Below are 16,559 nucleotides of genomic sequence, written 5' to 3'. Positions count from 1 at the left end.
CTCAGGTCAGGCACAGGTCTTCTTTTGCTCCCTGGGACCCCAGAGGATATGTGCACCCTTGTCCTGGGCAGGGTGAGATGGTGGAGGGAGCAAAGAGATAGAAGCAGCACTCCTGCCCAGCCCTGCCACTCCCTGATGGCTGGCAGAGGGAGCCATAAACCAGGGGAAGTCCCTGCAAGACTGCTTTCTCCAGCAGCTTTGTAAAGCAGTGTGCTGCGGAGGAGTCTGCGGATCCATAGAGGGGGCCCTGGGAGGCAGGGTTCTAGGTCCCCATCCCCTTGCCTACAGTAGACTCTGTATCAGATTTTGTTTAGAAGAAAGGAAGGGAGGGAGGGAGAGAGGGAGAGAAAGAGAAAGAAAAGAAAGACAGGAAGCAAGAGAAAAGGGAAGAAGAAAAACTTTCAAAGCCATCGTTTTCAACTATAAAAATTGTTTCCTTCTTTGATCTTAAGCTGAAGGAGAGGGCCCAGGCCAGGACCAGGCAAGGTGTCAGGCAGGAGAAACGAAAGTGGGCACTGTCTGTCTAAACCCAGTTTATCCTGCCCCCGCCCCCCTTACTGGGAGACCTTGGGGAAAGTCCTCAGCCTACCCAGGAGCCTCCTTCCCTATCCGTAAAATGGGGAAGGAAGTACCAACCTCAGTAAGTTACTCCAGGGATTAAATAAAATGACTAATGTAAAGCATGAGGTACTGGTCTCTGGTCATTACGAACAGGTGCTCTGAAAATGCTCTCTCCCTTCTGGTCCTCTCACCTAAAGACCTACTCGAGAACCAAGGCAGAAGTCAGTGGGAAAGCCTGGAAGGCCATCCCAGCAAAGACCAGAGCTGCCTGTGGGCTGGGGACATGGGAGGGAGGAATTGCACAACTGCTCCCAGATTCCCCAGCTGGTGGCCTGGGGGCCTGGTGCCTTGCTGTGTCGGTAAGAACCTGCCTCTGCAGGTGCCAAGGTGCTGGCACTTCAGTCCAAAAAGGCCAAGGAAGCCCAGGGCAGAAACACAGAAAATGAGGTCACTGTCTCATTTATTTATTCAGAGAGGAGCGCAGGGCCTCCCCACTCGTTCTCCAGCACGCTTGCAGATACGAAAGAGTTGCTTTGAATACAAACAACCAGGACACACACTTTATTCATTCAGGAGACAATTTTGAGGGCTTCTTAGAAGCCAGGCTCCACGCTAGCCAAGAAAGATTCTGAGATGAATGTGACAGCATGCCTACCCTCAACAGTTCACAGTAGGGAACTTCAACCAGATACAATCACGGCTCAGTACAGTTTGTCCAGTGCTGTGGGCACGTTGCAGAGGCGGGCTTCAGTGAAGGCAAGAGGCATTTGAGTTGGGCCTTTAAGTGGAAGTAGAGGTGATCAGAGAGCAAGTGGAGAAAGAACCTTCCAGGCAGAGAGACCACATGAGAATGGGCAGGGAGGGAAGAGTGAGGCTTCTGGGGTGTCTGGGGACCCTCCTGGGTCCACAGACCTTCCTTTATTGCAGAGCTCCAGAAGGGAAGCAAGGAAAAAAAAGGCCTGCTGGTAAGTAAGGAGTTTAGGGTCACTTGAGGGAGCTTTCCTTGCCACACCAAGAAGCATAAGGTTTATCTTACAAGCAGGTGCCACCCAAGGTAGAAGCAGGTAGGGGTGTTCTCTGTTTTGAGATCACCTCAGTTGGCAGGGCGGAAAGGCTGGTGGGGAAAGGCAGGTGGTGGGAAACCCCGTGAGAAGATGGCTGCCCGTTAGGGGGAGACGAGAAGGCCTTGGAAGGGCCTAAGGCCTTGAAAGGGGCTAAGCTGTGCCCTCAAAGGCAATTCAGAGGGGAAATGATGACATGTCAAGTCAGACGTGAGAGGAAGGTTGAAAGAGGAGCAGAGAGATGCCTCATCTGTGCAGTTAGGCAGGTGGCGGTCCCACCAACTGTGGGGTCCAGAAAGAGGCCACTGATGCAGGGCTTTCAAGGTCAGGGGTAAACAGGCTGCCTGCATTTTCCATGCTGCCAGCCTCTGCCATATTCTTGAAGGTGTCAACACAGGGAAGGCCAGTAGGGGGTGCTAGAGGCATTCTCTTCCTTCTCCCTTCTGGGCAGAAGGCTCTGTCTCCGCCTGGTTCCGGCCTCTCCTCAAAAGGCAGTCCTGGACAGCTCAGTGTTGCCCCTTTGTTTAGAAGGTTTTCTATGGAAGTGGACTTCAGCATCCCTCCAGCCAGCCATACCCCAAGACCTGGCACTTGATGGCCCCCAGGTCAGGTCACATTTTTCCTACAGCAGAGGAGCTGGGTGGGGGGCTGGAGGATTGGAGGGGTTTTTATAGATGGTCCTGACCAAGGAGGGACCAGGAACAGAAGACTCAGCACACGGTCACGTCCACATTTTAAGCTTACACAGCTTCCCAAAGCACATGAGTTGATTTCAGGGTGACCCCTGGACTTCTCAGAACATAGACCACTCCTGAAAACACGCTTGAGGAAGCCAAACTTGTTCTTCTGGGGGCTTCCATGGCCATCCAAATACCATGTGAGATGTTGGAATGGGGTGACGTCAATGAGAGGTGGAACATAGAGTCTGGGAGGCAACAGTCCTAGAGGAACAAGCACTTGGAGCAGACACAACCAGATTCAAATCCTGGCTCTACCTCACCGCACTGCCTTGGCCTCAGTTTTCTCCTGTGGAAATGAATCTAATAACACCTTCTTCTGTCATAAGGTTGTCGTGGAATTAAATGAGTTATTGTATGTAAAATATCTGATGTGATACAGGGATCCAATCAATTCTTGAAGTTATGATTACTCTTGTCATCGTCATCATCATCATCATCAAGCATTGACTGCCTCAAATTGTGTTTGTTCCCCCTTGGTTCCAGGCCTGAAACATTCTTCCCTGTGCCCCACTACCCCAGGAAGCCTTTCTCACACTGGGTGTGCGCCTCTCTTCAGACTCTCATGGCACCTCTAAGCACTGGATCTAAGCTGGACCTCCCATGTCCAACACAGTGACCAGTGCATAGTAGGCTCTTAGGAACTGGTCCTTGGATGATTTTTATGCATGAGTGAGTGAATGGATGGATGAACAAATGAATGAACAGAACCAGGAACCGGGCTGCATTAAGTCATGGGTCTCGATCACACTCTAATAGGGACCATGGCATGTCCTGGAGACCCATTTAGGTGGCAGGCATCATGGAAGTGACCAACGCAGGCGGCGGGGTTAAAAAGTACCAGAAGCCTGAAGTCCCAGTCATGGTAGCAGAATTGTCAAGGGTGGAGGGGTGGGGAGACACCAAGGCAAGGGCTCCACCTAGGGTCATTAGGGTAGTAGAGAGGAGAGATGCTGAGCGCTGGTGATGTATCACAGCAGGAAAGGTAAATTCAGACCCAAAACTGATGGGATTTAGTGACAGGATGGATGGAGATGACCAAGAAGGTCCTCATGATATGGCCAGAGAGGACTGAGCAATGGTACCTTCAGTCTCTAATCTTCATTCTGATTATTGTTATTTGAATTGAATGAGACAAGAGAAGGGAAGTTAAGTGATGCCCGTGAAGAGGAGTGGAGAGAGCCCCGGAGCCAGAGCCAGTTTGCCCAAGTTCCCTGCGGCCCTCCCAAGTCCCCCTTCGCTCTCATCTCCCCCATCGACCTTTACCCCCTTTTTTGTAATTTCCTTGTTAGTAAGAATCTCATCCTTTTCAGCTTGATATCTACTGCATTAGTTATTCATTTGCTATCCATTTCACAAATATTTATTGAGCGCTTCTTACATGCAGGGCAGAGTCCAAGGTCTTAGAACGAAATGCATACATATTTAATTGAGCATGTCATGATTGAAAGTCAGTGTGGAGAGGTTCCGGGGGGAGGAGACGCGGTGAGTTTTGCTGGAGAGCATTTGGAAAGGAAACGTGGGAGATTCATCACTAAGACCTGGGCTGGTTAAAAGAGTAAAAGATCCCATGGAGAAATCTGACTTTATAGAAAAAAAAGGCACAAAGCCCAGCCTGAAAACAAGGGATCAGCAATAATTGGGCATTTCACCCAAGAGGAGAGAATTTTTTTTTTTTTAATGAGGAATACTGAAATTAGGTGATGTACTGAAAATCTGAAGGTATATCTGACCTGCTCAGAGAAAGAGGCTCTGGAGGAAAAGAATATGTTAGTGTCTGCAGTTCATGCACTGCTCCCACCCAGCCCCTATAGGCATGTCCTTGTAACAGAGAAGTGGTTGTTGTGGCTCGTGGACAATAGTGCTTGGGATCACCCTGTTCTCTGGGTTGACTCCATGCTTCCCACTATGGAGAGAGTGTCCCAAGTGGTGGTTGTCCCTAGCACAGGTCTGTTTTATGTAGATTTGGCCTGCATTTGCCTTTTTGGGTACTCTGACCTTCAAAGACTTTGCTAACAATGAAAAGGAAGGCAGAGATTTGAGGTGTGGGAAGGGAAGAGAGAAGCGACTGCATGGTTCCAGGTGCAAAGCCCCCACCATAGGGCCCCCAGCAGACTCTTCATCCTCATTCCTCTGTACCTGCCTCTCACTTTGTGTCTGGTGATACAGAACTGCAGCAAGTCTTCCCCGACACTAGCCATGTCCTACTTCTGTGTCTTTCTCTTGTTCCAGTTGTGTGCGATCCCCATACCCTCTCCTTGGTAACTCCTTGCAGCTTCAGCCCAGGGATCAATCCCTAGGAATCCACCCTGGTCATTCAGTCAGGGCTAAGTGCCTTTCATCTGTGCCCCACTCCTCCATTACAGCAAGGTGGCTGCCATGCTTAATTACACCCAGATCCCCCACTAAATCCTAAACTCTTCAAGAGCAGAGGCCAGGTCTTACTTTCGTTATACCTTAGGATCAGCACAGTGGCTGGCCCATAGTAAGTACTCAAGTAAATATTGGATGAATGGATGGATGGATGGATGGATGGATGGATGGATGGATATTTGTCAAACACAAGAAAAGTGAACTGTCAATGGATATAGCAAATGTTCAGTATTTGTGTTTTCTGTGCTCCTCACTAAACAGTACGCTGAATGCAAAAACCATTTCTTATTTCTATCTATATCCCAGGGCCATAGCAGATACCATATAAATGTAGGTTCAACAAATGAATAGGAAAAATGAATAAAGGATAGTACAGTACTTAAGAGCTCAGAGCTCTGGAGCTGGACTGTCAGAGTCAGAATCCTGACTCTGCCACTTGCTATCTATGTAATTTGGGCAAGTTATATAACCTTTCTATGCCTCAGTTTCCTCTTCTATAAAATTGTAATTATAATAGAATTTCCTAAAAAAAAAAGAATTTCCTCATAGTATATTATGATACTTCAATGCATTTAATTCATATGAAGTGCTTAGAAAAGCATTGTTGTTGATGCTGGAAAGGCTCTAGATGCTTGGGAATGGTACACACTGTCTGTATCTTATATTGCCAGAGTCCACCTGAAGGTAAGTCAGCTGGTACCTCAAGAGACTGATCCTCAAGCTAGGATAAGGGCTCATACCCTGGTAGAGTAATCTGGGTTCAGGCCCAACCCTGTCTGTTCCATACATCCTCAGCCCCAGGCCAGGGCAGGCCCTGTGCCCACTGATCACTCATCCCTCCATGCTTACCCTCTCTTCCTTCTTCTCTACAGGAAAATGTCTCCCTGATCAAGGAGATTAATGAGCTCCGCAGGGAGTTGAAGTTCACTCGCTCCCAAGTCTACGACCTTGAAGCAGCTCTGAAACTGACCAAGAAAATCCGACCACAAGATGTTCCAGAGACAGGTAATGTCACCAGTGGCCAAAGGGGATGAGCATTGGGATCAAGGGACCAATGGGAGCCACAAACAAGTCTTCCTTTGGCTTCCAAGTCTGCTTCTCCCCAGAGTCCTGTATCAGGCCACATCTACCTGATGGCCTTCTGGGAACCTCTTCATGCTGTTCCCCATGCCATCCAAAGGATCTGTGAGACCCTTGCCACATTCAAGCATGTGAGATCAAAATCCTTGAGGTTATCTCTGATTTTAAAATTCAGAATCTTTCCAGTTTTAGAAAGAACTTACTATATACCGCATATTATATAACATCCCTAGAGGAGTCTGAGGCAGGGCCCCGAAATCAAACACATTCGTATTTCTGTAGTGAAACATGAATATTCACACTGAACTTCATAAATTTTAAAATGCTTCACATTTTTAGGGCTTTTGGCACTTTAGAATTGAAGATAAGGGATTGTGGACCAGTGCGATTAAAATAAAGACAAAAAGAAATATTAGAAATATTCAAACAGAAAGAGGAAAGAATGACATTAGAGATATTAAATGAGTTAGTTACTGCAATTATCCTAAATTCCCTCTGAATTTCTGACAGCCAGGGCAAAAAGAGAAACAGAAATAAGATAGTTTACATAGTCCTCATTTATGGGAAGAGGAAAACTTGGAGTTGGTTTTTTTTTCCCCCCCGAGGAAACAAACCTTTCCCTGGCACTATATTTTGTAAAAAAAAAAAAAACTTAACACATGGATCTTTATGAAAAAGGATGTTGAATAACACAGTGGGCAGCCTTTAACTGTATGTCTTCAGACAATTAAAAAACATTCTTCAGGTATCCATTTCTTATTTGGATGGTCAATAAAGACAGAATATAACGTATTTCTATGGAAAATTAAGTCAGTGTGGTTTGAGTATATTGTTTTCTTGGGTTTACATTCGGGAATAGAGCTTAGAAACCTCGATGAATGGAAACCTGCCATGGCTGTGGCCTGAGTCTTTCCAATGTCAGTACTATGGTCACTTAAGAGGTTATCACTGGGCAAAAGTGACTGAAGTATATGCAGGAACTCTGTACTATTTTCATAATTTCTTGAGAGTCTTAAACTATTACAGATTTATACATATAATTGTATTGTCTCATCTGCCCTTTTCGTTAGAGTTGAGGAGAAGTTGAAACAAGAGTAAACTCTCTGCGTAGTACCGGAAGAGGCAATATTCCATCTAAAGAACTGACATAAGAGCCGAGTATGTGTTACAAAGATTGAGATGCTTGACTTATTGGAGATGAAAGTAAAGCATAGATGTGCCTGTGAACAACTGCAAAGCCTCTCTTTAAAAAATATTTCAAATATGCCCAAATATCCTAGCAAATATCATTGAGATCTCCTCAGGATACTGTATGATATAGCCAAGTTCTTCCTATTAATATTATTGAAAATTTCAGACATATACAAAAAATGAGAGAAAAACCTAATGAATTCCTATGAATCCATTCCCTGACTTCAACAAGTATCAGTTCCTGTCACTCTTGCTTCATCAGTATCCACAGTCCCCAGTTCTTTCCTCTCCCATCACCATGGATTATTTTGAAACAAACTTAACATCAGATCATTTGTGTGGTATAGTTTTACTCAAGGAAGGTTTCATTTATAACAGTTGAAGACAAGTATTACCAACTGTCTGCTTTGATCATGAAGAACCTAAGTCTGACTTTTAATTTTGAACAGGGGGCCACCAAGATCCTCAAGTTGTTTAAAATTGACCAATTCAATTGGTTTTTAAGAAGTCTTTATATGGGGGCACCTGGGTGGCTCAGTCAGTTAAGCATCTGACTCTTGATTCCAGCTCAGGTCATGATTTCAGGATCATCAAGCCCTGTGTTGGACTCCATGTTCAGCAGGGAGTCTGCTTGAGATTCTCTCCCTTTGCCCCTTCCTAACCTGAGAAAATAAATAAATATTTTTTTTTAAAAAAGAATTCTTTTTTTTTAATTTTTATTTATTTATGATAGTCACACAGAGGGAGAGAGAGAGAGAGAGAGGCAGAAACATAGGTAAAGGGAGAAGCAGGCTCCATGCACCGGAAGCCCGACGTGAGATTCGATTCCGGGTCTCCAGGATCACGCCCTGGGCCAAAGGCAAGCGCTAAACCACTGTGCCACCCAGGGATCCCTAAAAAAAATAATTCTTTATCTGAACAGCACAGGTTGCCATCCCCAAACCACTGAAATAAATAAATATTTTTAAAAAAAAGAATTCTTATCAGGTTGCCATCCCCAAACCACTGAAAATAAATATTTTTTTTTAAAAAAAATTCTTTATCTGAACAGCACAGGTTGTCATCCCCAAACCACTATTTTAGTTTTAGCAGCATTTAACTTTTCATTCACATAACAATTAACTAACAGGTCTAATAGACACACCTGCATATTTTTCAATTATTAAAACCATATAATTAGAACTTCTAAATAAAGATGGCTAATTAGAAGCCTACTAAAATGGCATAAATAAACCATATGATCGGGATCCCTGGGTGGCGCAGCGGTTTGGCGCCTGCCTTTGGCCCAGGGCGCGATCCTGGAGGCCCGGGATCAAATCCCACGTCGGGCTCCTGGTGCATGGAGCCTGCTTCTCCCTCTGCCTGTGTCTCTGCCTCTCTCTCTCTCTGTGTGACTATCATAAATAAAAAAAATAAAAAATAAAAAATAAAAAAAATAAACCATATGATCAAAGAAAACACGAAAGAGACACAAAATTTTGAAAGCTGGAAAACAGATAAGTGGTAACTGACTCCACAGACTCCTAAGGCAGGAGTGGGGAACCTAGAAGAAACCTAATGTACATTACAGAACCTTCCCAAGTCTCTGGAATTAGCAGAAGAACATATCTCAGGAAGTAGGGGTGAAGGTGGGGCTGAAAACAATGGAAAGACTTTAAGAAGGTGTTAGATTTACCTACTAACCAATACAATGGCTAAAAATAGATGGATCAAGTCCATCATCATGGAATATCCAAAGACCAGAGAACAGGAAAAATCCTTCAAGCTTCTGAAAATAGGGAGAAGTTTCATGCAAAAGACAAAAAAAATCCCAATTGCAGGATACAAAATCAATAGACAAAAATCAGTTACATTTTTATATATTAACAATGAACACTCTAAAAATTAAATTAAGAAAACAATTGCATTTATAATAACATCAAAAAGAAGAAATACTCAGGAATAAATTTACCCAAGCTGGCAAAAGACTTGTACATTGAAAACTATAAAACATTGCTGAAAAAATTAAGATACCAATAAATGGAGAAACATCTTATGTTTAGAAGACAATGCTGTTAAGATGTCAATACTACCCAAAACAATCTACTAATAGTACAATCCCTATGAAAATCTCAATGATTTTTTTGTGGAAATAGAAAGTACATCCTCAAATTCATGTGGAATCTCAAGGTATCTCAGTCAAAACAACGTTGGAAAAGAAGAACAAAATTGGAGGTCTCACACTTCCTGATTTCAAAACTTAATGCAAAGCTATAGTAATTGAAACAGTGTGGTACTGATATAAAGAGAGATATACAGACCAATGGAATAGAGTAGAAAGGCCAGAAATAAATCTGCATATATATGGTCAAATGATTTTCTTCTTTTTTTTTTTTCAAATGATTTTCAACATGGGTGCCAAGACTACTCAATGGGGAAAGGACAATCTTTTCAGTAGATGGTGCTGGGAAAACAGGACACCCATATACAAAAGAATGAAGTTGGACCATGCCTCATATACAAAAATTAACTCAAAATGGATCAAGGACCTAAATGTCAGAGCTAAAACTATAAAACTCATAGAAGAAATATAGGAGAAAAGCTTCATGACATTGGATATGGCAATGATTTCTTAGGTATGGCATCAAAACCACAGGCAACAAAAGGAAAAATAAATAAATTGGACTACATCAAAATTTAAAACCTTCATACATCAAAGAACACTTTAAGCAAGAGTGAAAAAGCAATCCATACAATGGGAGGAAAATATTTGCACATAATATATTTTATAAAGAACTGAGATCCAGAATGAATAAAAACTTCCTGCAACTCAACAGCAACCAAAAAAAAATTTTTTTGATGAGCAAAAGACTTAAATAGACATTTATCCAAAGAAAATACACAAATGTCTAATATGCATATGAAAAAATTCTGAGCAGAAATCATTAGATATATACAATTTTTGTTTGTTTTGAGGGAGAGTGTGCACATATGTGTGCATATGCACACAAGAGGAGGAGAAGGAGCAGAGGGAGAGGGAGGGACAGAGAGAATGCCCAGCGCAGAGTCCAGCACAGAGCTTGGTCTCATGACCCTGAGATCATGACCTGGAGCCAAAATCAAGTCAGATGCTTAAATGACTGAGCCACCGAGGCACCCCAGAAATATGCACACTGAAACGATAGCAAGATGCCTCATGCCCATTATGATGACTATTATCAAACAACAACAACAACAAAAACTACAAGTGTTGGTAAAGATGTAGACAGGGAAAGGAAGAGAAAGAAGGAAGGAAGAAGGAAACAATGGAGTCAGATCAAGATAAAATAAATTGGGAAACTATAAGCTAACTAGAGAGGAAAACCTACCTTACAAAGGGAGATAGGTGAGATAAATATCTGTCTGTCTTAGTTCTGGATGAAGGAAAGAAAAAACAAACAAGAGAAAAGATGTCTCCCTGAGAACTGCTAACTGAAAGCCCATACTCAGGCAGGTTCAAGTCCAGAATTTACACTTAATTTGTGGCTCAAAGAAACCTTGGCTGAAGATTTAGTTTAACTAGTAGTATCTCTGGGTCCCAAGCAGAAACAAATGCAAATTTCCTATTGAAGAATACATTTTAAGAATGTTGTCAAAGAATTCCTATAGATAATATCCTAAGGAACATGAACTTACAATCAAAAATCACTAAATCCAGGAGGAAACCTACTACTATCTACTACTGTTTTGTTACTACTAAATAACAATATTTAATATGTTTAAAGAAATAAAAGAGAAATTTGAAAACAAGGCAAAATAAGAGTCTCCCAAAATTGGCTAAGTATATTTGAAAAAAGAACCCAAAATATTCCTAGAAATGAAAACCATAAATTGCAATTAGATTCAATGGACAGACTGAACGATAGGTTAGATGTATCTGAAAGGAGACTTTGTGAACTAAAAGAACAAAGAAATTACCCAGATTGCAGCCCAGAGGGACAAAGGTATAATAAACGACAAAGAAGATGGAATGGGAAAACCTAACTCATATCTAACTGAAGCTTGAGAAAAAGAGAATGAGGAGAGGCAACATTATGATAAAGAAGAGCTGAAAGTTTTTCAGAATTGATGAAAGATGACAATCATCAGGTCTAGGAAGCCAGGTGGATCTCAAGTAGGATAAATAAAAAGAAATCTATATCGAAACTACAGAAAACCAAAGACAGAGATGTTAAAAGCAGCCAGGGAACAGATAGATTGCACATAGAGGAATAACAAGTCAGCTGATACCTAACTTCCCAAGAGCAACAGTATAAACCATGTAGAAATTCTGAAATAGTGTCTTCCGAGTGCTAAGAGGTAATAACTGTCGCTTAGAGTTATGTAACCAGTGAAACACATGAAAAAATTTTCTTATAAACAAAAACTGGGAGAATTTTTCACCAAGAAAATCTCATTTAAGGAAATTTTAAAGAATATATATCAGGAAGAAAAATTATTCCAGAGGGAAAGTCTTAATGCAAGAAGAAACAATGTGTGAGGAAAAAGCAAATATGTAGAATCTAAACAACTGTATAAGCCAATACAAAAAAAAAAAAAAAAGGCTAAAGTGTGGACTCAAATACCAAGACAGAGTTAAAATACTGAGCATTTAACCAGGGGACTCAGAGCTAAAGCATTCTAAGTCTTGTATTGTTTAGCCAGAAGGTAAAAATATTGATTTACTTTACACTCTTTTAAATTAAATATGCTTGTTAAACTTCTTAGGATAACTATTAAGAAAGAAAGAGTGTATACACCTTCCAGACGAGTAAAGGGGAAAACCCTCTAAATTCTGAAAAGACCAAAAAAGAAAAGGAAAAAGTGACACAAACATAAAATGCAAATAAAACAGTAGAAATTAATGCAAATGTATTAATAATCATATTCTTATTTCCCATCATTTAAAATCAGAACTCAGGCACCCCTGGATGGCTCAGTCGGTCAAGCACCTTCGGCTCTGGTCATGATCTCAGGGTCCTGCTTCTCCCTCTCCCTCTGCAGCTCCCCCAGTTGTGCTCTCTCTCTCTCTCTCTCAAACAAACAAACAAACTCTTTAAAAAATAAAAGAAAATCAGAACTTAATCTCCCAAAAGAAGCTTGTGGGCAGGATGTGGAGAGATTGCCCAGTTCTGGCAGATGGCAGGATCAGAGCAGAGTACGGACCAATAGGACATGGAGGTAGGGGGTGGGCTGGGGCATGGAGGAGAGAACTGACAAGGGAGAGACAACAGCCAAGGGGCCATGAGGAGAGAACTGACATGGCACAGCCATGGAGAAAAGGACAGGATGGTTTACACACCACAGCACATGGTAGAAGGACCATCAAAGGGAGGACCCTATAAGACAGAACCAAACTCTGATGAGCTGGCAGGTCATTATCAAAGGGATGAGAAAAAATTGGAGCAGTGAAGAGAAGAAACAGGAAAAGCCTAGCCCATACCCTCAAGATGATCAGACCAAGGAAGGAGAAAGACGGGGGAAACAAGTGCCAAAGCCCCACACTGGGCCCACTGGCCCATCTTCTGTGTGAACTGGTCTCAGGAAGCAGAGCTGCACCCTTAAGAACATTCATGGACAGTGTCACCCAGGCCAGGGATGTTTCAGGAGACAACTGCTTCTGGAGGTCAGCCACCAGCCAGCAGCTGTGTCAACCCTGAGCTTTCTTATAGTTCTGCAGTATCTGACTTCCCTATCCCTTGCATGTTAGGATACTCTGCATCCAGGACATCCCAGTCCATTGACCTCACCCAGTGATTGCAGAGCTGAGGGGACCTTAAAGCCACAATCTGCATCTAGATGTTTCTAGCACCTGGTGAAGCACCGAGGGGTTGGTATGGCCAGCGGCAGGGCAGAAGATGGAAAATTTTGAGTGCTGGAATATTTCCAGGTTCAGTCTAGTACGGACCTTTAGGACCGTGGCCTCATAAACACAGGTTGGATCTCCCTGGGCAATGAGACAATAATTGAATAAGTGTAAAGGCCAATGGGGAGGGCACTAAGTTTAGTCCAAAGACTATGCTGGTAACCAGGAAAGAGGAAGTAGCTAAGGGAGCAGGTGGAAAAGCAAACAGAAACTGGGCAGAGGCATGTGACACTGGTGGATGGGCTTTTAGGCTTGGGAATGCTGTACCTTCCCAGGGCCAGGCCACAGCTTGACAGAGAGGATGGTTATCAGGGGCAACCAATAGCAGCAGGAGGATGAAGGGTCAAGAGCTAGAGAAAGAAGAAACACTAAAAGATCAAAAGCCTAGAAACTGCCAAAAAGAAGAAGAGTAGAGGAGCATAGGCAAGAAGAGAAGGGTCTAGACTTCCCTTAGGAAGAGTAGGATGTCAGTCAATCTGAATGCTGGTCCCATCTTCAAACCAATTAGAAGCCTAGGGCAAGGCTGGCCACTGGGCATTGCTGACAACTTCCTCCTTGCAATACTCTCTTCCTTGGCTTCCAACATGTGGTCTTTTCTAGAGTTAACTTCTGATATACAGGGAGAGATTGGGAGTGGGTAGGGAAGAGACCCCTCTTCTCCTGAGAGAAGCTTGACTGGGAGTTGAAGACACAGATTGGCAGCCAAGTGGTGGTAATGTCATCTGTGAGGAGTGGAGGAGAGTATGGATTTGGCAATAATTTCTTAAATGGGACACCAAAAGCAGAGGCCACAAAAGAAAAATTGGCTACACAAAAAACTGAAAACTCACGTGCATGAAAGGACACAACCAACAGAGTAAAAGAGCAGCCTGTGGGATGGGAGAAAATATTTGCAAATCATATACGTGATAAGGAGTTAATGTCTAGAATATGTAACAAACTCCTACAGCTCAACAGTAACAACGAAACAACCAGATTTAAAAATGGACAAAGGGCTTGAACAGACATGTCTCCAAAGAAGATACACAAATGACCGACAAGCACATGAAAAGACACTCAACATCACTAATCATCAGGGAAATGAAATCAAAATCACAATGAGATACCACCTCACAGGAATTAGGATGGCTGCTCTCAAATAAACAGAAAATTATGGGTCAGGATCTAGAGAAAATGAGACCTTAGTGCACTGCTGGTGGGAATGGAAAACATTGCAGCCATGCTCTAGGGCAATTTCTCAAAAAACTTGAAAGTAGGATTGCCACATGACCCAGAAACTCCACTTCTGGCCGTATACCCAAAAGAACTGAAAATAGGGTCTCCAAGAGATATTTGTACCCCCATGTTGATAGCAGCGTTATTCACAGTAGCCAAAGGGCAGAAGCAACCCAATGGTTCATCCCCAGATGAATGGATAAACAAAATGTAGTACATCCATGAAATAAAATACAATCCAGCCCTAAAGAGGAAAGATTCTGGCACATGTGGTAACACAGATGAACCCGGGGACACGGTACTAAGTGAAATAAACCAGATGCAAAAAGACAAATACCGTATGATTCTACTTATGTGAAGTTTCTAGAGCAGTCACGTTCTTAGAGACACAAAACAGAATGGTGGCATGAGTGTTCTTGCCAGAGTCCTGGAGATTGCACAACGGTGTAAATGCACTTAACACTACTAAACTCTGTACTTAAAAATGGTAAAAGGATAAATTTTATGTTATATTTGACCTTAATTTTCTTTAAAGAGTTGGGGCGAGCAGTTAGAGTACAGGCTGAAGTTCAGAAACACAGCCAGAGGGGAGGAATGAGAGTTCTCTATGGACAGGAAGTCTGCCTAGGGCTGTAAACCAAGAATTTGAATCTCATATGTTACTTTTTTCAGTGGCACACAACAGGCCAGGTGTGAATGGAGCCACCAGGTGGCTGGGTAACCTCAGGTTCAGGCCATGCATGGCTCATGGGGCAGGAGGGCAAGGCATCTAGAGTATCAAGCCAAGAAAATGGCCAAAGAGACCCCACTGTGGGTATAACTGCACAGAATAGGGAGTGAATCTAAAAGGAACCCACTTGGTAGGTAAAAAAATAGAAGTGTCCAGGAATAAGAGATCCACGTTCAGTCAAAGAACAGATAATTTGAGCAGAAGGCAGTGAGAGAGATGGCAGACGGAGGATGGGCCACTACAGCAGAGATGTAAAGGTGCGGGGTCCTGGCGCCGGGAGGGAGGGGAAGCCACAGAGCGGGTGCCAGCATGGCATGGAAGCCAAAGACATGGGTGTTGAGAGTTTAGCCAGTGGGGCCAGGGAATGGGATGAGCCATGGACCCTGGAGGACACTGGCATTGGGTGGGATGATGGCAGCACCTGAGACAGGAGGATGGAGCTGGAGGAAGGTCCTTAAGGGGCATGAGTGAGTGGCCAGCCCAGGAGGGGTAGAGAGGGGTGTGCCTCCTGGAGCAGGGGTCTGATTCAAGGGAAGACTCGGGGTTTGGACACCAACCTAGGTCAGCAGGAGAGCACCAGCACCACCCTGCTTGGGGAATGGGGAGCAGGGGAATGAGCAGGGCCTGCTGGGGAGGCCTGGGGAAGACAGACTGGGGGGCTCAGGAGACAGGCTTTCTCACTCTGGAGTGTCTCTTCCTTCCTCCATCTCCACCAGATGGTGAAACGGCCTGTCTCTATCCCTAGCGTCTGGGCTTGAGTGTCTATCCCATAGTAGGTGCTCAAGAAATCTGGGGACGATGGGGAAAGGAGGGACAAGCTGGTTTCCAAACAGCTTCACGGCAGCCCAGCAACAGGCCCACAGGAGTCCTGCTCTGTGCCTTCCAGTGCCCAGCGAGGACGTGTGCAGCGCTGCGCCCACCATGAGACTGAATGAGCAAGAGGAAACTGGGAGAATCATCGAAATGCAACGTCTGGAAATCCAACGCCTCAGAGACCAGATCCAAGAGCAGGAGCAGGTCCCGGGCTTCCACCCCCTTGCTGGAATTCGGCTTCCTTCTCTGGTCCGGTCAGAAGTGGATTTTGAGGTGCAGACCAACTGATCCCCCCTGAGGAGCCATCTGCAGGTACCCTGGGAGCCCGGCACCTCTGCGCCCAGGCCAACTCTGTGCTGTCCCTGCGGTCCCCACAGCACTGGCCCTACCAAGCTTTTTCTCCTGCCCAGCGGAACTTGGGACATGGTCAGAATAAAGATGTTTGCCCATCACCATGTCCAACTCTCTGTTTAGCCAGGGAGCCAGAGAGGGGGCTAGGGAAAGAGGGGACCCTGAGGACTGGGGGGTTCCAGCTCATCCAAAGCCACTGCTGCTTGTCCCTGTCCAGGCCCAAGGCCGCCTGTCACCGCGGAGATCACGTTACCCTTGGGCCCTGCTTCCTGCTGCCCCTCTGCTCCCTCGGAGGCCACTGGGATGGGACCATACCCTGTCACAGGGGCCAGCTCATCCACCTCAGACCAGTGTGTACCCAGCATGTCCTGTGCCCTCTAGGACACCAGGCCCAGGGAGCAAGAAAAACACTCAGGCACCCTCTGATCCAACCACAGAGACAACAACCCGTCACTTCATGACGCGGGGCAGGTGGGCCGGAACACAGCCCTCATTCCCAACTAGCCTCTGGGCTTTGCCTCTGAAGAAGAAATGGACTTGAAATGAGGTCAGGGAGGTTAGCGGAGCCAGACCTCCCTGCAGGG

The 16,559-nt window shown here is 44.4% G+C and overlaps 1 protein-coding gene across 1 annotated transcript in view; it reads left to right on the top strand.

Moving 5' to 3' along the window:
- Window positions 1-15,924, top strand: part of CFAP57 (cilia and flagella associated protein 57) — a 73,858-nt gene extending 57,934 nt beyond the window's left edge. Inside the window, exons 22-23 of the mRNA XM_055342111.1 lie at window positions 5,605-5,737; window positions 15,698-15,924. Of these exons, the coding sequence (XP_055198086.1) occupies window positions 5,605-5,737; window positions 15,698-15,912 (348 nt within the window). The 3' untranslated portion in view covers window positions 15,913-15,924. The remainder of the gene's footprint in view (window positions 1-5,604; window positions 5,738-15,697) is intronic.
- Window positions 15,925-16,559: the final 635 nt, after the last annotated feature.

This window comes from Nyctereutes procyonoides, unplaced genomic scaffold (genome assembly GCF_905146905.1).
Source record: "Nyctereutes procyonoides isolate TBG_1078 unplaced genomic scaffold, NYPRO_anot_genome, whole genome shotgun sequence".
Classification (NCBI taxonomy): Eukaryota; Metazoa; Chordata; class Mammalia; order Carnivora; family Canidae; genus Nyctereutes; species Nyctereutes procyonoides.
This window is presented reverse-complemented; position numbering and strand designations above follow the sequence as displayed.